Source organism: Ranitomeya imitator, chromosome 10 (assembly GCF_032444005.1).
Source record: "Ranitomeya imitator isolate aRanImi1 chromosome 10, aRanImi1.pri, whole genome shotgun sequence".
Classification (NCBI taxonomy): Eukaryota; Metazoa; Chordata; class Amphibia; order Anura; family Dendrobatidae; genus Ranitomeya; species Ranitomeya imitator.
The window spans coordinates 24,589,616-24,613,938 of NC_091291.1; the positions used below are offsets into that span (position 1 = coordinate 24,589,616).

At 44.8% G+C, this 24,323-nt stretch overlaps 1 protein-coding gene across 3 annotated transcripts in view; it reads left to right on the forward strand.

Annotated features, from left to right (window-relative positions):
• The window catches only part of LOC138651057 (phospholipase A2 inhibitor and Ly6/PLAUR domain-containing protein-like), a 41,571-nt gene extending 17,454 nt beyond the window's left edge, over nt 1-24,117 (forward strand). For all 3 annotated transcript variants that reach the window (XM_069740998.1, XM_069741000.1, XM_069740999.1), the window contains 3 exons: nt 21,819-21,968; nt 22,786-22,926; nt 23,734-24,117. In XM_069740998.1, the coding sequence (XP_069597099.1) occupies nt 21,819-21,968; nt 22,786-22,926; nt 23,734-23,963 (521 nt within the window). In that variant the 3' untranslated portion in view covers nt 23,964-24,117. The remainder of the gene's footprint in view (nt 1-21,818; nt 21,969-22,785; nt 22,927-23,733) is intronic.
• The last annotated feature ends 206 nt before the right edge of the window (nt 24,118-24,323 follow it).

Consider the following 24,323-nt stretch of genomic DNA (forward strand, 5'->3'; position numbering starts at 1 on the left):
TATCCCTTTAACACCCATTTAGTAGTATTAGTCATAGAGTGGCCCAATATTGACTGTCAGTGTGGCAATTATTACTTAATGATCATCGTAGATATAATTTTCCAGCAATTTTTTTCCACTGTGTGAATCCATGGCTCTTTATAAGAAAAGCCTGAAAATGTACCACTCCTCCAGAAAATGGCAGCAGATGCACGGTATGGAGACACGAGGGTTAGGGAGTACTTTTGTCCTCTGGCCTGGCTATCTTTAAAAAGACCCTACGGGTCATGGAACATCCAACTGAATGCAAATACTACTTCCCCATGGGAAGAACACTATTCAGACAACACATGGTGAGGGCACCACACTCTGGTAAAACTTTATTAAGTCATCAACAGTCAACAACATATACAGGGTGGGCCATTTATATTGATACACCTGGGTAGGCCATTTATAAAGTTGCATTCAAAAATGGCCGACTTCAAAATGGCCGCCATGGTCACCACCCATCTTGAAAAGTTTTTCCCCTCCCATATACTAGTGTGCCACAAACAAGAAGTTGATGTCAACAACCATTCCTATTTTATTTAGGTGTATCCATATACATGGTCCACCCAGGTGTATCCCTGTAAATGGCCCACCCTGTTGTACATTCCCAGCAATGACGCAAGATGGTGCAAGTGACGGAGTCTGAACCTTATGCTGGCTTGCCAGGGCTAATGACCTCTGTGACTTTGAAGCATCCAGGGCCAAATACCCCAGCCAGCAGTATCCTGATTTTGGCAGGCACCCACTGAGAAGGGTAGAGGTTCCTAGCTGAAGCCCTGTAGAAGTCATCAGTGACAGGAGAAGACCCATTTTTATATCCCTCAGCTCTCATTTTAAGTAATTTTGCCCAACAGAATTGGAAATGCATGCAGAAAAAATACAGCTGCTCCCTAATTGTTAACTAGATCAATGTGACTGAATAATTGTCCTCCAAATGATGCAGACTAGTACACTGCAGAGGGCTGATGCAATCTGAATTCAGCTCAGCAGGCATTCAACAAATCAGTATACAAAAAGGGCACCTGACAGTCTCACATGAAAAAAAATAGATTATTTCCATTAACTTATTGAACAAAGGAATAGTACAGTGTTATGATAAGGTAATTCAGTACCACAATGGACATAGAAGTCAGAGCACATACAGTGACCTGACTATAACCCAAAAACATAGAACGAGTTCTGAGACGTGGGAACTCTGCTGACCGCAATCCCTAATCCTCTCCAACCACACTAGAGGCAGCCGTGGATTGCGCCTAACGCTCCCTATGCAACTCGGCACAGCCTGAGAAACTAGCTAGCCTGAAGATAGAAAATAAGCCTACCTTGCCTCAGAGAAATACCCCAAAGGAAAAGGCAGCCCCCACATATAATGACTGTGAGTTAAGATGAAAAGACAAACGTAGAGATGAAATAGATTTAGCAAAGTGAGGCCCGACTTTCTGAACAGAGCGAGGATAGGAAAGGTAACTTTGCGGTCAACACAAAACCCTACAAACAACCACGCAAAGGGGGCAAAAAGACCCTCCGTACCGAACTAACGGCACGGAGGTACACCCTCTGCGTCCCAGAGCTTCCAGCAAGCAAGAAAAAACAAATAAGCAAGCTGGACAGAAAAAAACAGCAAACAAAATAGCAAAGCAGAACATAGCTATGCAGAGCAGCAGGCCACAGGAACGATCCAGGAGGAAACAGGTCCAATACTGGAACATTGACTGGAGGCCAGGATCAAAGCACTAGGTGGAGTTAAATAGAGCAGCACCTAACGACTTCACCACATAACCTGAGGAAGGAAACTCAGAAGCCGCAGTACCACTCTCCTCCACCAACGGAAGCTCACAGAGAGAATCAGCCGAAGTACCACTTGTGACCACAGGAGGGAGCTCTGCCACAGAATTCACAACAGTACCCCCCCCTTGAGGAGGGGTCACCGAACCCTCACCAGAGCCCCCAGGATGACCAGGATGAGCCATATGAAAGGCACGAACAAGATCGGGAGCATGGACATCAGAGGCAAAGACCCAGGAATTATCTTCCTGAGCATAACCCTTCCACTTAACCAGATACTGGAGTTTCCGTCTTGAAACACGAGAATCCAAAATCTTCTCCACAATATACTCCAACTCCCCCTCCACCAAAACCGGGGCAGGAGGATCAACAGATGGAACCATAGGTGCCACGTATCTCCGCAACAATGACCTATGGAATACGTTATGAATGGAAAAAGAATCTGGAAGGGTCAGACGAAAAGACACAGGATTAAGAACCTCAGAAATCCTATACGGACCAATGAAACGAGGTTTAAACTTAGGAGAGGAAACCTTCATAGGAATATGACGAGAAGATAACCAAACCAAATCCCCAACACGAAGTCGGGGACCCACACAGCGTCTGCGATTAGCGAAACGTTGAGCCTTCTCCTGGGACAAGGTCAAATTGTCCACTACATGAGTCCAAATCTGCTGCAACCTGTCCACCACAGTATCCACACCAGGACAGTCCGAAGACTCAACCTGCCCTGAAGAGAAACGAGGATGGAACCCAGAGTTGCAGAAAAACGGCGAAACCAAGGTAGCCGAGCTGACCCGATTATTAAGGGCGAACTCAGCCAAAGGCAAAAAGGACACCCAGTCATCCTGATCAGCAGAAACAAAGCATCTCAGATATGTTTCCAAGGTCTGATTGGTTCGTTCGGTCTGGCCATTAGTCTGAGGATGGAAAGCCGAGGAAAAAGACAAGTCAATGCCCATCCTAGCACAAAAGGCTCGCCAAAACCTCGAAACAAACTGGGAACCTCTGTCAGAAACGATATTCTCTGGAATGCCATGTAAACGAACCACATGCTGGAAGAACAATGGCACCAAATCAGAGGAGGAAGGTAATTTAGACAAGGGTACCAAATGGACCATCTTAGAGAAGCGATCACAAACCACCCAAATGACTGACATTTTTGAGAGACGGGAAGATCTGAAATAAAATCCATAGAGATATGTGTCCAAGGCCTCTTCGGGACCGGCAAGGGCAAAAGCAACCCACTGGCATGAGAACAGCAGGGCTTAGCCCGAGCACAAATCCCACAGGACTGCACAAAAGAATGCACATCCCGCGACAGAGATGGCCACCAAAAGGATCTAGCCACTAACTCTCTGGTACCAAAGATTCCAGGATGACCAGCAAACACCGAACAATGAACCTCAGAGATAACTTTATTCGTCCACCTATCAGGGACAAACAGTTTCTCCGCTGGGCAACGATCAGGTTTATTAGCCTGAAATTTTTGCAGCACCCGCCGCAAATCAGGGGAGATGGCAGACACAATTACTCCCTCTTTGAGAATACCCGCCGGCTCAGATAAACCCGGAGAGTCGGGCACAAAACTCCTAGACAGAGCATCCGCCTTCACATTTTTAGAGCCCGGAAGGTACGAAATCACAAAGTCAAAACGGGCAAAAAACAGCGACCAACGAGCCTGTCTAGGATTCAACCGATTGGCAGACTCAAGATAAGTCAAGTTCTTATGGTCAGTCAAGACCACCACGCGATGCTTAGGTCCTTCAAGCCAATGAGGCCACTCCTCGAATGCCCACTTCATGGCCAGCAACTCTCGATTGCCAACATCATAATTTCGCTCAGCAGGCGAAAACTTCCTGGAAAAGAAGGCGCATGGTTTCATCACCGAGCAATCAGAACTTCTCTGCGACAAAACAGCCCCTGCTCCAATCTCAAAAGCATCAACCTCGACCTGGAATGGAAGCGAAACATCTGGTTGACACAACACAAGGGCAGAAGAAAAACGACGCTTCAACTCTTGAAAAGCCTCCACAGCAGCAGAAGACCAATTGACCACATCAGCACCCTTCTTGGTCAAATCGGTCAACGGTCTAGCAATACTAGAAAAATTGCAGATGAAGCGACGATAAAAATTAGCAAAGCCCAGGAACTTTTGCAGACTTTTCAGAGATGTCGGCTGGGTCCAATCATGGATGGCTTGGACCTTAACAGGGTCCATCTCGATAGTAGAAGGGGAAAAGATGAACCCCAAAAATGAAACCTTCTGAACACCAAAGAGACACTTTGATCCCTTCACAAACAAAGAATTAGCACGCAGGACCTGAAACACCGTTCTGACCTGCTTCACATGAGACTCCCAATCATCCGAGAAGATCAAAATGTCATCCAAGTACACAATCAGGAATTTATCCAGGTACTCTCGGAAGATGTCATGCATAAAGGACTGAAACACTGATGGAGCATTGGCAAGTCCGAATGGCATTACTAGATACTCAAAATGGCCCTCGGGCGTATTAAATGCAGTTTTCCATTCATCGCCTCGCTTAATACGCACAAGATTATACGCACCACGAAGATCTATCTTGGTGAACCAACTAGCCCCCTTAATCCGAGCAAACAAATCAGATAACATCGGCAAGGGGTACTGAAATTTAACCGTGATCTTATTTAGAAGGCGGTAATCTATACAAGGTCTCAGCGAACCATCCTTCTTGGCTACAAAAAAGAACCCTGCTCCTAATGGCGACGATGACGGGCGAATATGCCCCTTCTCCAAGGACTCCTTCACGTAACTCCGCATAGCGGCATGCTCAGGCACAGATAAATTAAACAGTCGACCCTTTGTGAATTTACTACCAGGAATCAAATCATTAGCACAATCACAATCCCTATGCGGAGGTAGGGTATCGGACTTGGGCTCATCAAATACATCCCGGTAATCAGACAAGAACTCTGGAACCTCAGAAGGGGTGGATGACGAAATAGACAGAAATGGGACATCACCATGTACCCCCTGACAACCCCAGCTGGACACAGACATGGATTTCCAATCTAATACTGGATTATGGACTTGTAGCCATGGCAACCCCAACATGACCACATCATGCAGATTATGCAACACCAGAAAGCGAATAACCTCCTGATGTGCAGGAGCCATGCACATGGTCAGCTGGGTCCAGTACTGAGGCTTATTCTTGGCCAAAGGCGTAGCATCAATTCCTCTCAATGGAATAGGACACTGCAAGGGCTCCAAGAAAAACCCACAACGCCTAGCATACTCCAAGTCCATCAAATTCAGGGCAGCGCCTGAATCCACAAATGCCATGACAGAATAAGATGACAAAGAGCAGATCAGGGTAACGGACAAAAGAAATTTTGACTGTACTGTACCAATGGTGGCAGACCTAGCGAACCGCTTAGTGCGCTTAGGACAATCAGAGATAGCATGAGTGGAATCACCACAGTAGAAACACAGCCCATTCAGATGTCTGTGTTCTTGCCGTTCAACTCTGGTCAAAGTCCTATCGCACTGCATAGGCTCAGGTTTATGCTCAGATAATACCGCCAAATGGTGCACAGATTTACGCTCACGCAAGCGTCGACCGATCTGAATGACCAAAGACATAGACTCATTCAGACCAGCAGGCATAGGAAATCCCACCATGACATCCTTAAGGGCTTCAGAGAGACCCTTTCTGAAAATAGCTGCGAGCGCACCTTCATTCCATTGAGTGAGTACGGACCACTTTCTAAATTTCTGACAATATACCTCTATCTTATCCTGACCTTGACACAGAGCCAGCAAATTTTTCTCTGCCTGATCCACTGAATTAGGTTCATCGTACAGCAATCCGAGCGCCAGGAAAAACGCATCAATATTACTTAATGCAGGATCTCCTGACGCAAGAGAAAATGCCCAGTCCTGGGGGTCGCCACGTAAAAAAGAAATAATGATCCTAACTTGTTGAACTGGGTCACCAGAGGAGCGAGGTTTCAAAGCCAGAAATAGTTTACAATTATTTTTGAAACTCAGAAATTTAGTTCTATCTCCAAAAAACAAATCAGGAATAGGAATTCTTGGTTCTAACATAGAATTCTGAACCACAAAGTCTTTAATATTTTGTACTCTTGCCGTGAGCTGATCCACACATGAAGACAGACCTTTAATGTCCATCGCTACACCTGTGTCCTGAACCACCCAAAAGTCTAGGGGAAAAAAAAGGCAAAACACAGTGCAGAGAAAAAAAAATGGTCTCAGAACTTCTTTTTTCCCTCTATTGAGAATCATTAGTACTTTGGGCCTCCAGTACTGTTATGATAAGGTAATTCAGTACCACAATGGACATAGAAGTCAGAGCACATACAGTGACCTGACTATAACCCAAAAACATAGAACGAGCTCTGAGACGTGGGAACTCTGCTGACCGCAATCCCTAATCCTCTCCAACCACAATAGAGGCAGCCGTGGATTGCGCCTAACGCTCCCTATGCAACTCGGCACAGCCTGAGAAACTAGCTAGCCTGAAGATAGAAAATAAGCCTACCTTGCCTCAGAGAAATAACCCAAAGGAAAAGGCAGCCCCCACATATAATGACTATGAGTTAAGATGAAAAGACAAACGTAGAGATGAAATAGATTTAGCAAAGTGAGGCCCGACTTTCTGAACAGAGCAAGGATAGGAAAGGTAACTTTGCGGTCAACACAAAACCCTACAAACAACCACGCAAAGGGGGCAAAAAGACCCTCCGTACCGAACTAACGGCACGGAGGTACACCCTCTGTGTCCCAGAGTTTCCAGCAAGCAAGAAAAAACAAATAAGCAAGCTGTACAGAAAAAAACAGCAAACAAAATAGAAAAGCAGAACTTAGCTATGCAGAGCAGCAGGCCACAGGAACGATCCAGGAGGAAACAGGTCCAATACTAGAACATTGACTGGAGGCCAGGATCAAAGCACTAGGTGGAGTTAAATAGAGCAGCACCTAACGACTTCACCACAAAACCTGAGGAAGGAAACTCAGAAGCCGCAGTACCACTCTCCTCCACCAACGGAAGCTCACAGAGAGAATCAGCCGAAGTACCACTTGTGACCACAGGAGGGAGCTCTGCCACAGAATTCACAACAGTACAGCTGGCATAACTGAGAATAGTTAACCCCCCCGCACAAGTGGACAGATTTTCCTAACTGACGTTGAGTCAGCACACATGGAGAGTCAAATAATGAGACGTGTCCATCTGAAGCCTCACCTTAAATACACTGAGCTTGCGCTGATTCCAGGAACTGTGCAAGTGCAGACAAAAATACACAAAGATGACCAAATAGATTAATTAATCTGCAACCATGCAAATCCTGGATATAAAAATAAAACTTGTGCATGTTCAGTGCGATGACAGGACACTGTTTAAGGACACTGCTCATCCATTCTCTTTCCAATTTTTGGAGGGGAGTAGTGTGCACTTAGCTCATGGCAGATAACAGCGCCCTATACAGTATAGAAACAGGTGCTATGTGACACATATATGTAACCACGTAACACACAGAAGGGGGCACTTCTCACTTTACACCGGCACCAGGTGGAGGGTCTGTAAGCTGGAGAGCTGACATGTAGGCCCTGACACAAAAGCTTCTATTCAGTCATGATATGGACACAGACAGATGCAACCTACCATTTAGGATCCCAGGAAAAAATGGATGACCTTAAAGGGAATCTGTCACCCCAAAATTGGCCTATAAGCTAAGGCCACCGCCATCAGGGGCTTATCTACAGCATTCTGGATTGCTGTAGATGAGCCCCCGATGTTACCTGAAAGATAAGAAAAACAGGTTATATTATACTCACCCAGGAGCGGTGTGGTCCGATGGGCGTCTCAGGGCTGGGTCCATAAAGGCACGGATGATTGACCTCGTGGAGACCAAAACATCCAACACCGCTGAGACACCATCACGTGTTTCTCAACGCAGTGATCCAGAACACTGCCCCCAAATATGCAAATGCAAGTAGAGGAGCTGCGGAGACACCATCACGTGTTTCTCAACGCAGGCAGTGAATAGCCAGGCCTTTCCCCGGGAAGGAACAACCAAGGGAAGGGCAGCATCCAATAAAGGAAAACATCCAATAAAGGAAAACCACCTATGCCAAGCATGGTATCCATCCACAGACAGCTGTTTCGGGGTTTTTGCCCCTCATCAGTGTGGAGTAGGAAACTGGCTATCAGGAGCAGTGCCTAGTAGAAAGTCTATAAAGGCACGGATGATTGACCTCGTGGAGACCAAAACAACGAGGTCAATCATCCGTGCCTTTATAGACTTTCTACTAGGCACTGCTCCTGATAGCCAGTTTCCTACTCCACACTGATGAGGGGCAAAAACCCCGAAACAGATGTCTGTGGATGGATACCATGCTTGGCATAGGTGGTTTTCCTTTGTTGGATGTTTTCCTTTATTGGATGCTGCCCTTCCCTTGGTTGTTCCTTCCCGGGGAAAGGCCTGGCTATTCACTGCCTGCGTTGAGAAACACGTGATGGTGTCTCCGCAGCTCCTCTACTTGCATTTGCATATTTGGGGGCAGTGTTCTGGATCACTGCGTTGAGAAACACGTGATGGTGTCTCCGCGGTGTTGGATGTTTTGGTCTCCACGAGGTCAATCATCCGTGCCTTTATAGACTTTCTACTAGGCACTGCTCCTGATAGCCAGTTTCCTACTCCACACTGATGAGGGGCAAAAACCCCGAAACAGCTGTCTGTGGATGGATACCATGCTTGGCATAGGTGGTTTTCCTTTATTGGATGTTTTCCTTTATTGGATGCTGCCCTTCCCTTGGTTGTTCCTTCCCGGGGAAAGGCCTGGCTATTCACTGCCTGCGTTGAGAAACACGTGATGGTGTCTCCGCAGCTCCTCTACTTTCAGGTCTGGGTCCAGCGCCTCCCATCTTCATACGATGACATCCTCTTCTTGTCTTCAGGCTGCGGCTCCTTTGCAGCCATACTTTGTCTGCCTTGTTTGAGGGCAGAGCAAAGTACTGCAGTGCGCAGGCGCTGGGCCTCTCTGACCTTTCCCGATGCCTGCGCATTGCAGTACTTTACTCTGCCCTCAACAGGACATATAAAGTACGCCTGCGCCGGAGCCGCAGCATGAAGACAAGAAGAGAACATCATTGTAAGAAGATGGGAGTGTGGCACCCCTAGAGGTATTTGCCACAAATATAGTTACTGACACTGAATACAAATACTAAAATAGCAAGACTGCACTACCTCCTCCGGCCAGAAGGGGGAGCTCCAGAGACTCCCCTTGATCCATTCTGGTCTGAGAGAAGAACTGGCAGTTGGGCAGTTGGGCTAAGGAGCTGAAAGTGAGAGGTCATACAGCTGAATTTCTAACAGCCCTATGACGGTTTCCAGGCCCAAATCACCGGCCTGAGGAGAAGAGGGATAGAGAAAAAGGACATTGTGAGAACCGGGTAGCATTAATCACTACCCAGAACAGGCGCAAAGACAGATACCGGATCCGTGGCTGTATTCATTACATATAATACAGCAACCGGAAAAACGTGAGGTGATATCAGCTTCACTAGGGTCGGACGCAGCAACAGACACAGAGTTCAGCGGTACTCCCGGAGGGGGTAAGCCGATAAAAGGACTCGGGTTGCCCGTCGAACCAGGACCCGGAGGGGACAGATTGGGCCGGCAGCCAGTTCACATACAGCAGCAGGGCCACACAGATATTGCGTACAATAAGAGGCGAAGACCCCGGCAGGGTCAAAGTAACTCAGAGTTCCCATACAGACTCCGGTGACAGGACTGGTTGTAAATCCTTTTTTGTTAAAGTAAACTGGTTAAACGTTTCAGTGCCTCAGTCTTTCATTTGGACAATAGCCATCTATCCAGGATTGGGATCATCACCGCTGGGAGAACCTGCTGCTGATCAAGTAAGTGCCTGTCCCCTCATGATACCCCTTACACTGTGCATTGCCTGAGGCCACAGCACCGGGTCAAGCCACCCGTGACATCCCCCTCAAGAGACAGACCCCATTGGTCCGGTGCTGGGTACCCCGGTCTCTCGGGCATCACAATTGGCGTCACGAACAGGATCGAGCCAGCCCATATACCGGGTATTGTGTGCCGTGATTGGAGCCCAAAACTTTGAAAACTTGGATGAAAAATCGTGAAAATTGACTTTATTAAAGAATATTCCATTTCCCATTAAAAACTATTGAAAGTGACTTTTCCCCATTGGTTATAATGAAGTAAAGATGGCCGCCATCCCCTGAGGTAATCACTTCATAACCGTTAGGCACGAGACTGTTAATTGAGCTACGCCATCACCTGAGCCCCAGTCTAACTGAAAAACTTCAGAATCCGCCATTACAGAGCGCGGTGGGTGGGAGCAGCAGGGGGCGTGTCATTGTGGGCGGCACCAAGCTGAGCGCTCTGACGTCAGAGCAAGGGGAAAACCAATCCTGCTGCGCAGCAGAACGAATCTACACTATCCCGACGGAAGCGGAGGACCGGAAGGGTCCGGATTAACTAAGGGGGCACAGTATGTCGCAGCACGGAGACGCCGCAGCACCCGGCGGCGCTAATGCAGCTGAAAGACAGAGTGTCGATAGAGAGTCCGGTAGCGCAGCGGTGCAAGGAGCGGCGCCCATCATGCCGGTGCTGATGCCATATACCCCGGGTGGCCCGTGGCTTCCAATATATGAAGGTGAGCCTAATACCCTTGACAATTTCAGAGAAAAGATGCTGGCCCATTTTAACATGTTCCCCGTGGGTGAAGTTCAGCGTGTTAGTCTCCTGATGATGCAGTTAAGTGGCCATGCTAAGCGAGAAGTCACAGCATGGGCAGCTGATCTAAAAGGCACTGTTGAACGCATATTTGCTGGATTAAAAGCTACATTTGAAACCACTGCCAGCAGCAAAGCTAAAATACGATTCTTTAATTGCAAACAAAAAGTTAATGAGGGCGTGAGAGACTTTGCCTTAAACCTGCAGGAAGCCCTTAAATCACTTACACTGGCTGAACCCATTTTTAACACCGGAGCGGATAAACTGCTAAGAGATCAATTTATGGAGGGACTCTACACCCCTTCTCACCGGGGGCATGTGAGCATGCTTGTTTTTAAGAACCCTGAATTGACATTTGCTCAATTAAAGGAGAGCGCTATACATCTCCAGCTGGCAGAGGCACCTCGGGATCAGGAGCCTGCGCAACTCATGGCAGAGGCTCCTCAACAACATGGAGTACCAGTGACATCAGCTATGTCCGGGGCCATTGCTAAGCCCCTGGAGCCCAGTACTAATGAGGCTCTTCAACAAAAGCTTGACTCTTTAACTGATGTTGTTGCTTCAATGGCTAAAACCATGCAGGAGATGAGAGGACCCAAGATGGAGTTGTCAAACCGTAGAGAAGGTGTTCCATGGATGAGACCCCGGAGATACCCGACATGGAGAGGACGACCCCGCGACCGCTATCAACCGGATGGACAGCCCATTTGCCGCCGTTGCCAGCAGCCAGGCCACTTTGCACGAGATTGTGATTTAAACGGGAATCCCCTGTGAATGCGGGCCGCTTCGCAGGAATGAACTTTCAAGGCCCAACACCCTGGCACGACAGGTACATCGGAGGACGACCCACTATCCCTATCGTGCTGGACGGAATTCCCCTCAACGCTTTGCTGGACACAGGTTCCCAGATTTCATCTATACCGTATATCCTTTATAAGAGGTACTGGGCTGATGCAGATATTGATAAAGGGCCCTCTGATGTTGAACTAGATATATGGGCCAGTAATGGTAAGTTGGTACCCAAACTAGGATTCAGGGCGATGACCATAAAGATTGGTAAAGTAGAATTGAAGAAACAGGGTATAATTGTTGTTGATGTTGACCGGCGGAACTGTGAACCAACTGTATTGATAGGAATGAATGTGTTAGAGAACTGCTTTTCCGAAGTTATTTCTGTCTTACAGCAAATTGCTGAAACTGCCCAATCCTGCCAGCAGAGAGTTCTCCAAAGGGAAATAAAAGTATTGATGTTAAGGCAACAGGTAAAAGTTGCAGGTGGAGAAATCGGCAGTGTGAGGGTAAGTGATCCAACATCTATTGTAATCCCACCAAAAACAGAAATGCTGGTATGGTGTAGAGCAGCCATTGGTACTAAGGGATGAGATTATCAAGCCTTAATAGAACCAGTGTACACCGACAGCAGGCCCACTATACTCACAGCACGAGGGATAGTCGAGGTACACCGGGGACGAGTGCCGGTACGACTTTTGAACTGTGGAGAGGAAGAGGTCACTTTGCCAAGGTATGCTACAATGGCAAAGCTATATACTGTTGACAACAATGCCATCACAACCATTGAGCCCTTAGAACCAACCTGTCAGGTGGAAGGCAACGGCTCAGACGGAGAATTGGAGGATTGGTGTCAACAGCTACACGTGGGCATAAATTCAACACCTACCCATCAAAAACAAGGGGTGTATAGGCTAGTGACGGAATATGAACAAGTCTTCAGTAAACACCCATTGGACTTCGGACGGATAGAAGGGGTAGAACACACAATCCCCACCAGTGACCATCCCCAAATAAAAGAAAGATATAGACCCATACCGCCCGCTCACTATCAATGTGCAAAAGATATGCTGAGGGAGATGAAACAGGCCGGGGTAATAAGAGACAGCTGTAGCCCCTGGGCGGCCCCTCTAGTGCTTGTCAAAAAAAAGGACGGTACCATGAGAATGTGCGTAGACTACCGGCGGATTAATAACATCACCCATAAAGACGCCTACCCCTTGCCTAGGATAGAAGAGTCCTTGACTGCTTTGAAATCTGCTAATTATTTTTCCACCTTAGACTTAACCCTCCGTCACATACAACTGATCTGACAGGCGCTTCTCTTTTACTTTCATTTCTCCTTCCTCACCAGATTGTGAGGAAACCCCCTCCCTCCAGGTAGTCTCCTGTCTCTTGAAGGTCTGTGAAACCTGATATCACAGTTGGATTTCAGAGCTTCAGGGGAGAGGATATAGCTGCACAGATCTCTCAGGCTCATTGTATGTGAATACGTCACATTCAGTAAGGTTGGTATTTTATGTTTTTATTCATCACAATAGTTTATTTAGCTTGATTTATGAATGTATAGCACAAAATGTGAGGATATTTCATAGAAATAAGGGAGATTTTATAAAAGAAAGTGTGCTGCTCAGGCATATACAGTAGTTCCCTAACATATTCCTTCTCTTGCTTCAGATTATCTGCTGAAATGGAGAGGAAAATGTACAATTTATCCAAACAACTTGATGTTGAGGAAGTAACAATCATGCTGTTAGATGATAGAGACCTCACACTGAATGAGGATTTAGGAGAGGAAAGTGAGATTGATTCTCATGATGAGGTGGAAGAATGTGTCCTGGATTCTGAAACAGAGCAAGATGGTGACAGTGGTGAGGATGAAGAAGTTGGATCATATTATATTGGAAAATATAAAAATACTAAATGGAACAAGAAGCCATTCCAGAAAAAACGTAGGGAACCTTTAAACATTATTAACGGACGTAGATCTGGACGTAGATCTGGGTATTTATTATGATGGAATATAGGCTGAACTGGATGGACAAATGTCTTTTTTCGGCCTTACTAACTATGTTACTATGTTACTATGTTACTATTACTCACCTTCCTGCAGTAATAGGAACTGCACGTAATGCAAAAACTGCAGTTGAATGCTGGAACAGTATATTTACAGATGACATTCTGGACTCTATTGTCACATATACCAACCAATATATAGACATTATAAAGGACAAGTACATCTGCAACAGAACCATCAAGCCCACAGATGAAATAGAACTGCGTGCTTTTTTTGGATTACTGTACCTTGCAGGAGCTTATAGGGCAAATAGACAAAGTTTGGAGGAACTTTGGGGTAAAGATGGGGATGGAGTTGAAAAGTTTAGCCTTGTTATGTCCATAAACAGATTCAAGATTCTAATTCGTTGCCTTCGGTTTGACGACAGAACTACCCGAACCGAACGCAAAACACATGACCGACTTGCTCCAATTCATGATATATTTCAAAGATTTGTTGTAAACTGTAAACAAAGTTATTACCCTGGAGAGAATCTCACTATTGACGAAATGCTCCCTGGTTTTCGTGGTAGATGTGCCTTTCGTCAATATATTCCATCAAAGCCAAACAAATATGGAATAAAAATTTATGCCCTTGTTGATGCCAGTAAGACCTACACTTACAACCTGGAAGTTTATGCAGGAAAACAACCAGAAGGTCCTTACTGTGTGAGCAACAAACCCATTGATGTAGTAAAAAGACTGGCTGAACCCTTATTTGGATCGGGCCGCAATATTACAGCTGACAATTGGTTTACAAGTTGTGATCTGATTGATTATCTGAAAATTCAGAAGCTGTCATATGTGGGAACTGTAAGAAAAAACAAAAGGGAATTGCCGCCACAGTTTGCAAGTGTGAAAGAGAGACAACAGTACAGCAGTATGTTTGCATTCCATAATGGAAAGGCTTTAGTTTCCTATGTACCACATGCCAAAAAAAATCGTACTTCTATCAACACTTCATGATGATGCTGCCATCGATCCTGGGACTGGGGCAGAAAAAAAACCGGAGATAATTACATTTTACAATGCCACCAAAGGGGGTGTGTATACAGCAGATCAGATGTGCTCCACTTTCAACGTCAGCAGAAACATCAAACGCTGGCCAATGGTCATATTTTTTGCTATGTTGAATTTGGGTGGTATAAATTCACAAGTAATTTATCTTGAAAACAAGCTTGAACCACTCCGTAGACGATTGTATCTGAAAAAATTGGCCCATGAACTAGTACTTGGAGAGCTACGCAGGAGAAGCGTGAAAACAATCGGTATCCCCTCTCGCCTTCAAGTTCAGCTCAAAAGGTTCCGCCCAGAAGATGATGGTGAAAAGTCACCATCTGCACCACCTCACAAAAGAAGGAGATGCACCACCTGCCAAACGGAAAGCGGAACCAGAAGGCTTTCAAATTATGAATGTCTCAAATGTCATAAAGCAATTTGCCTGACACATGCAAAAATGGTGTGTAATTCTTGCTATTTGCTCTGCAAGTGTGACTTTTCTGGGGAAACCTCAGCATCTACTTCTGATTGAATATGTTTTTAGTAGTACTTAAGGTACCTTAAAATTAAGTTTGTGTTCAAAAATTTTCTTTGTACATTTTTTTGAGAGAGTCGAACTGGGGACTATTTGGCGGGAGTTTTGAAAAGTTTGTATTTCATAGTTATTAGTTTTATGTTAAGTAAATGTTTTTTTTTGCAACTGATTATGTGTAGTCTCTTTTATTATATCCCTATGAAGGTCACTGATCACTTTTAGAGCACTGAAACTGCAAACATTAGATATTATAGGTATTTTTCCAGCAGGCGCCTGACAGGCACATTGTATGTGAACTCGTTAGTCCAAATATTGTATGTGACGGAGGGTTAACAAGCGGGTATTGGCAAGTCCCTGTGGCTGAGAGAGATAAGGAAAAGACGGCATTCACCACACCAATGGGTCTATGTGAATTTAATCGCATGCCATTCGGACTCTGCAACGCATCCGGTACCTTCCAGCGGCTGATGGAATGCTGCCTCGGACACAAGAACTTCGAGACCGTCCTCCTGTACCTAGATGATGTGATCGTCTACTCAAAGACTTACGAACAACACTTAATAGACCTGGCAGAAGTGTTCGAAGCCTTATCCAGGTATGGCATGAAAATCAAGCCATCCAAATGTCACCTTCTCAAGCCAAAGGTACAGTACCTGGGACACATCGTGAGTTCAGAGGGAGTAGCACCGGATCCCGAGAAAATAAGCGCCATAAGGGATTGGCCAATACCTACCAACGCAAAAGAAGTGAGGCAATTCCTGGGATTGGTGGGTTACTATCGCAGATTTATAAAAGGATTTACCAAATTGGCAGCACCCTTGCAAGACGCCTTGGTAGGGCAGACGAAGAAACCTTCAAACCGAAACCCTCCTTTTCAGTGGAACGATGAAAGGGAAGACTCCTTTGAACAACTAAAGAAGGCACTAACCGGAGAAGAGGTTCTGGCATACCCAGATTACCATCAACCTTTCATCCTCTACACCGATGCCAGTAATGTGGGACTAGGAGCGGTGCTGTCACAAAAGCAAAAAGGTCGGGAGAAAGTCATCGCCTTTGCAAGTAGAAAGCTCCGGCCTACTGAAAGAAATCCAGAAAATTATAGCTCCTTCAAATTGGAACTACTGGCAGTAGTTTGGGCTGTGACTGAACGTTTCAAACACTATCTGGCTGCTGCAGAATTTATTGTCTATACTGACAACAATCCGTTGACCCACCTGGACACAGCCAAATTAGGTGCATTAGAACAGCGATGGATAGCCCGGTAATCTAATTACAACTTCAAGATCAAGTATCGAGCAGGTCGCAAGAATGGAAATTCCGATGCCCTATCCCGGATGCCACACTTGAGAGATGTAGAAGAAGAAACGGGGGAGCTTGAAGAAATTGAACTACCAGCCTTCCATCATCCCAAGGCAAAACATCATCAGTCAAGTACCTATCAGAAACAACAAGAGGTGAATTTTAATCCGTTAGCACACCATAGATGGGCTGACACCCAAGACAGCAATCCGGCTGTGAAGTTGGTGAAGGAACTGTTAACTGAGCAAAGTGCATATCCCGATGAGGATGCCCCGGAAGAGACGCATCAACTCTGGAAAGAGAGAGGCAAAATGTTCCTGTATCAAGGGAAGCTCTGTAGAAGGTACACCAATCCGAAAACACATGAATTGGTTTGGCAGATTATCGTGCCTAAACAAGATGTCAAGATGGTCCTCGAAGCTTACCATAATGGTGCTGGTCACTTCGGTTGGAAAAAGTTAGAAGTACTTCTAAGAGAAAGATTTTATTGGGTCGGGATGAGAAAATCAATCGAACAGTGGTGCAGAAATTGTGGCCCGTGCAACCTCAGAAGAAACGATCAAAAGAACCAAAGGCACCACTGCAGCCCATAATCACCAAACAACCACTTGAACTTGTAGCCATGGACCACGTGAAGTTGACACCAAGCCGGTCCGGCTATGTCTATGCCTTGACCATCGTGGACCATTATTCACGCTTCTTGGTAGTAGTACCCGTAAAAGATCTGACAGCAAAAACAGCAGCCAAAGCGTTCCAAACGTACTTTTGTAGACCCCATGGATATCCGGAACAGGTTCTCACCGACCAAGGTACAGCCTTTGAATCAGAGATCTTCAGAGAATTCTGTAATATGTATGGTTGCAAAAAGATCCGGATGGCGGCCTATCATCCACAAACAAACGGCTTATGCGAGAAGATGAACCATATTGTAATAGAACTACTAAAGACTTTACCTGAGGCAGAAAGGAATCAATGGCCAGAGAAATTGCCTGACTTGGTGGATCTGTATAATCATGTCCCGGTGAGTTCCACCAATTGCACCCCAGCTTACCTTATGCGTGCAAGACCCGGCCAATTACCAATCGATCTAGAAATGGGAATTCTGAAACCAGACGCAGAAGTCCAAGACTCCAATTGGGATATCATACGGCAAAAGCAGTATCGCCAAGTGCAAGAGAGTGTGGAAAGAAGCCTTCAGCAAACTAGAGAAAGACAAGAGCGAACTTTCAACCAGAATGCTCTAGCGACCCCATTAAGACCGGGTGACCAAGTGCTCAAGAGAAATCGTCGAACCAATAAACTAGACAATCAGTGGGAAGCCGTACCCTACACAGTTTTACCAACAAGAATGGATAATCCTAAAATGTGTCTCATTAGCAAAAACGGAGGCTTAACATCTGTACTAGTGTCAAGAGACAATCTTAAATTATGTCCGGAAGCATTGAAAGAGACAGAAGTTGTCCAGCCAGAACCAGAAGTTATTCAACCCATGCAGGTCCAACCAGTAAAGGAAAAAGAAGAGGAAATGTATCACACCTGTATAGGAGACTTTCCCAAATCCCTACTAACATACCATGGTGCAGTAGTGGTTCCCATGGTGGCCTTTTACCCAACACCGAACCCAATACCAGAAGTCCCAAGACAGGAAGAGGCTGACCCCGTACTACAGGAGATTCCAGGCCAGGAAGAACAGATTCCTGATCAGAGTGATCCCATTCACGGTGGACTTGCCAACTCCATAGTCGTGGAATTATCTTTAGCAGAGCGGGCAGATACTACATCCGCAGTAGACAGTAGTACACCACATGGAGAGATACCGCTGTTACGTAGATCACAGCGTAGTACCCAGGGTCAATTACCGGCCAGGTATGCGGATTACCAACTATAAAACTATAGTCATTGTTATCATTCTGCAACGTTTAAGCCCAGTACCTACAGAGACTTGTCTGTATGAACTTCTTGCATATTCTTGAACTTTTTATCAGCACTAAATCAAAGCTCCGGAAAGACTGCTTTTTGAACTTTGCTTTTTGCTCTTTTTGAACTTTCTTTAGACGTTATATTGATAACTCCGTTGGAAAAATGGAACTAAATTCTTGGACACAAAGTGCAGTGCCTTTCCTAGTACCTTCAAGGATAGAACTGTATTAATGGACGCTATTTGAAGTGACTTTTTACAGAATTCTATTTTTGTTTCCTTGAGTGGTTTTTGTAACTTTTCATTTTTAAGACTCTGTACATATTAATTGTTATTTCAAAATGTTATCGTCCCACAGTCCCGGAGTACTGTTCTTAACTAAGGGGGAATGTGGCACCCCTAGAGGTATTTGCCACAAATATAGTTACTGACACTGAATACAAATACTAAATTAGCAAGACTGCACTACCTCCTCCGGCCAGAAGGGGGAGCTCCAGAGACTCCCCTTGATCCATTCTGGTCTGAGAGAAGAACTGGCAGTTGGGCAGTTGGGCTAAGGAGCTGAAAGTGAGAGGTCATACAGCTGAATTTCTAACAGCCCTGTGACTGTTTCCAGGCCCAAATCACCGGCCTGAGGAGAAGAGGGATAGAGAAAAAGGACATTGTGAGAACCGGGTAGCATTAATCACTACCCAGAACAGGCGCAAAGACGGATACCGGATCCGTGGCTGTATTCATTACATATAATACAGCAACCGGAAAAACGTGAGGTGATATCAGCTTCACTAGGGTCGGACGCAGCAACAGACACAGAGTTCAGCGGTACTCCCAGAGGGGGTAAGCCGATAAAAGGACTCGGGTTGCCCGTCGAACCAGGACCCGGAGGGGACAGATTGGGCCGGCAGCCAGTTCACATACAGCAGCAGGGCCACACAGATATTGCGTACAATAAGAGGCGAAGACCCCGGCAGGGTCAAAGTAACTCAGAGTTCCCATACAGACTCCGGTGACAGGACTGGTTGTAAATCCTTTTTTGTTAAAGTAAACTGGTTAAACGTTTCAGTGCCTCAGTCTTTCATTTGGACAATAGCCATCTATCCAGGATCAGGATCATCACCGCTGGGAGAACCTGCTGCTGATCAAGTAAGTGCCTGCTCCCTCACGATACCCTTTACACTGTGCATTGCCTGAGGCCACAGCATCGGGTCAAGCCACCCGTGACATCCCCTCAAGAGACAGACCCCATTGGTCCGGTGCTGGGTATCCCGGTCTCTCGGGCGTCACAGGAGGTTCCGGACCGGACCGCGACACCTATCGGACCGGACCACAGCGGGGACCGCCCCTGGGTGAGTATAATCTAATTTGTTTTTCTTATCTTTCAGGTTACATCTGGGCCTTATCAGAATGCAGTAGATAAGCCCCTGATGCCAGTGACTTTAGCTTATAGGCCAATTTTGGGGGGTGACAGATTCCCTTTAAACTAATAAACTAATTATGGACAAATAGACGATCTCTTTGTAACTACTGCAACTATTTTATGTTTTCCTGATTCTTTTTGATGGAGCAGATTCTTTTTGATGGACAATTTAATAAATCATTACTTTTTTTTATAAGAAACATGGTGACATTTTCTTTGGAGTATCGCATCTGGTAGTAAGAAGTCCTGAATAAATAAATATACAAAACTAGATGGTGGCCCGATTCTAACGCATCGGGTATTCTAGAATGTGAATGTCCCCGTAGTATATTGCCCAGCCACGTAGTATATTGCCCAGCCACGTAGTATATTGCCCAGCCACGTAGTATATTGTCCAGTCACGTAGTATATCGCCCAGCCACATAGTATATCACCCAGTCACGTAGTATATTGTCCAGTCACGTAGTATATTGCCCAGCCACGTAGTATATCACCCAGCCACATAGTATATTGTCCAGTCACGTAGTATATTGTCCAGTCAGTAGTATATTGCCCAGCCATGTAGTATATTGCCCAGCCACGTAGTATATTGCCCAGCTACGTAGTATATTGCCCAGTTACGTAGTATATTGCCCAGTGACATAGTATATTGCCCAGTCACGTAGTATATTGCCCAGTCACGTAGTATATTGCCCAGTCACGTAGTATATTGCCCAGCCACGTGGTATATTGCCCAGCCACGTAGTATATTGCCCAGTTACGTAGTATATTGCCCAGTCACGTAGTATATTGCCCAGTCACGTAGTATATTGCCCAGCCACGTAGTATATTGCCCAGCCACGTAGTATATTGCCCAGTCACGTAGTATATTGCCCAGCCACATAGTATTTTGCCCAGTCACATAGTATATTAGTATATTGCCCAGCCACGTAGTATATTGCCCAGTGACATAGTGTATTTCCCAGTCACGTAGTATATTGCCCAGCCACGTAGTATTTTGCCCAGTCACGTAGTATATTGCCCAGCCACATAGTATATTGCCCAGCTACGTAGTATATTGGCCAGTCACATAGTATACAGCACAGAGCCATGTAGTATATTGCCCAGCCGCGTAGTATATTGCCCAGTCACGTAGTATATTGCCCAGCTACGTAGTATATTACCCAGTCACGTAGTATATTGCCCAGTGACGTAGTATATTGCCCAGTCACGTAGTATATTGCCCAGTGATGTAGTATATTGCCCAGTCACGTAGTATATTCCCCAGCCGCATAGTATATTGCCCAGCCACATAGTATATTGCCCAGCTACGTAGTATATTACCCAGTCACGTAGTATATTGCCCAGTGACGTAGTATGTTGCCCAGTGATGTAGTATATTGCCCAGTCACGTAGTATATTGGCCACTCACGTAGTATATTGGCCAGTCACGTAGTATATTGCACAGCCACGTATGTCACCGGTTAAAAAATGAAAAAATAAACATATACTCACCTTCCGATGGCACCTTGAAGTCCTGGCCCTGTGTGCGGTGCACGCGGCAGGTTCCGGTCCCAGGGTTGGTATGAGCGCAGGACCTGTGATGACGTCGCGGTCACATGACTGTGACATCATGGCAGGTCCTTGTCACATACCATCCTTGCCACCGGAACCCGCCACTTGCATGGAGCGGTCACCGGAGCGTCGCGAGCAGCGGGAAACGCGGTGGAAGGTGAGTATATAATGATTTTTTATTTTTTTTATTATTTTTAACATTAGATATTTTTACTATTGACGCTGCATAGGCATCATCAATAGTAAAAACTTGGTCACACAGGGTTAATAGCAGCGGTAATGGAGTGAGTTACCCGCGGCATAATGCGGTCTGTTACCGCTGCCATTAAACCTGTGTGAGCGGTGACTGCAGGGAGTACGGAGCGGGCGCCGGGCACTGACTGCAGGGGAGTAGGGAGGGACTAATCGGACTGTGGCCGTCGCTGATTGGTCGCGGCAGCCATGACAGGCAGCTGGCGAGACCAATCAGCGACTTGGATTCCATGACAGACAGAGGCCGCGACCAATGAATATCCATGACAGAAAGACAGACAGAAAGACGGAAGTGACCTTTAGACAATTATATAGTAGATATAGTAGATAATTATATTTAACACTAAAGAATTCTAAAAAGCTTAAAAAGTTTTTTGTTATTCCGTCTTTTTTTTCTTTTATAGGTGAATTCATTTTTCAGAGGTTTATTAGATTCTGCGCTCAACTGAGTGAATGTAATGCAACCGGAATCTACAGCACATCTACGACTTCTTCAGAGAGGATAGCGACTACATGTTGTTCTGAAAATCTTTGTACGCCAGAAAAGCCCATTGGTAATTAGTTCAGTGCAGAATTCAATTCAGAAAAAAGGTTCATGGGATCAATGATTATCAAATATTTCAAAACATATCTAGCAATGGTCAGTGAATTTACAGCAGGTATATAAACCAACAAAGCAATGTGGAAAACAATGGCAAATATATATATATATATATATATATATATATATATATATATATATATATATATATATAAGCTCATCAAGAGAATGCCAAGAGTGTGCAAAGCAGTCATCAAAGCAAAAGGTGGCTACTTTGAAGATCCTAGAATATGAGACATAATTTCAGTTGTTTCACACTTTTTTGTTAAGTACGGTATATAATTCCACATGTGTTAATTCATAGTTTTGATGCCTTCAGTGTGAATGTACAATTTTCATAGTCATGAAAATACAGAAAATTTTTTAAATGAAAGGGCTTGTCCAAACCTTTGGTCTGTGTACTGTATATATATATATATATATATATATATACATATATATATATATATATATATATATATATATATATATTGTATATGTACTGTATGCTGTATATAATTAGATTATTAAATTCAAGATTCTTAGAAAATGTGCTTCATTTTTTATTTCAGATACATGGAAGCCTTAATAGATTAACTTGCAAAAGTGAACATAAACTATAAGTGGAATATTAGCTCCATGTGTAAATAAGTATCTGGTATGAAGAGTAATTTCCTTCCTTATCTCAGATTTATTTATACAGCAAAATTCATAACTTTTCTCTTTCTGATTTTCAACTCTGTTTAAAGTTCATGAAAGTATAATTTTCTACTCTTTTTGTGTTGTTGTAGTGCCGGAAGGAAATTCGACGCCCAATGGATTAAAATGTCCCAAGTGCTCTTCTTGGAGACCATCATGTGACACTCTGAGGACCTTAAATTGTGCAGGGGATCAAACTATGTGTCTTATTGAAACTACGAAAGAAACAACAGGTGAAATATTAAGTGAAAAAAAAAAAGTGCCAAAAAATTCAGGTAGCAAAAAGAAATGGGGGAAGGTATGAATGTTTGTGTCCGAATGGTACCCGAACCCATAACTGACTGAAGGTCCCCTTCTCTCTTTGAGAAATTGGCCCCCAGTAAGTTATGGATGATAATGGCGGTAACTAGTAAACCACAGGGGGCTCATACAATATGTAATCAGCAGTCATTCCGTAAATTAACATAAAACAAGAGTCAACAGACAGACTGGCATAATTAAGAATAGTTCACCCTATCACCAGTAACCAGAATGACTCTGACTCGTCACGCAAAGCTTCTAATTTTCATGTGTGTATCTCAGTTTATGAAATAAAAATTACTGTGAAAGAAAAAAACACATGGCATAATTTTCAGTATACAGTTCTCATTGGCATAAGGGGAGTTATACAAGCCCAAAAGCAAATTTTGAACAATGTCACCCAAAGCCCCACTTACTGCTTCAATGCTTTTCACAAGAACGGGACACATCCTATAGACATAAGCACGCTTGGTCAGCCATCATCCGCTTGTGCTGCTCTGATCACATGCACACAGTCAAGAGTGCTAGAGTCCAAAGTGCTGGACAAGCCACAGAGCTCCCTACTCCGCTTTGAAATCAAAAGTCTGGTTTTCAGTGATATACATGCAAGACTAAAGATAAGTGCCTCTGCTTGTCATAATTAGCCATTGACATCCCTATCCTTTAAATCCTAATTGCTGTTGCAGCCCCCGGGATCACAATTGTTACAATGAAAACTATTGATATTTTTCATTTTCTAGGCTCGCTGAATGTGACTTCAATAAAGCGTGGCTGCGCTTCTGAAGGCTTCTGTTATAAAAGAAATGAGTCCTCAACCGCGGGTACAGTGCTGAAGGAAACCACATATTCCTGCACACGGGCAACAAGCATTGATGTATCATCTACTACAAAATGTGCTGCCGAAACAATATTGTTGTCTGTGCTGCCGTTCATTGTGGCTCTAGTGCCTTTTAATACCGGGATATTTTGAAACATGAGAGTAAAAGTTAGAGGGATTGTCTGGCTTCGAAAACACGTTTTATATTAAAGGTTTATTCCCATATTCAGAGAAGGATATCCTCAGCTTGTAAATTCAAACACTTTTGCAATGTACCGCGTATTAAAGTTTGCAGCCATTCCGCATATATTAACTGCAATGTTTGTTTCCTCTCTTGGAGACCGACCACCTCTCCTGTCTACCTCTGAGCACTTCATTAGGGTGTATCAGCGCGCTTTAGCAATCATGGGCAGCTTGAAAATCAGCGCTTACAAGCTTAATAGAAAAGTGCTCGTAAACACTGCACATGTTATGCTGTCTAGCGGCAATGGACGAAAATAAAAAAAAAACATA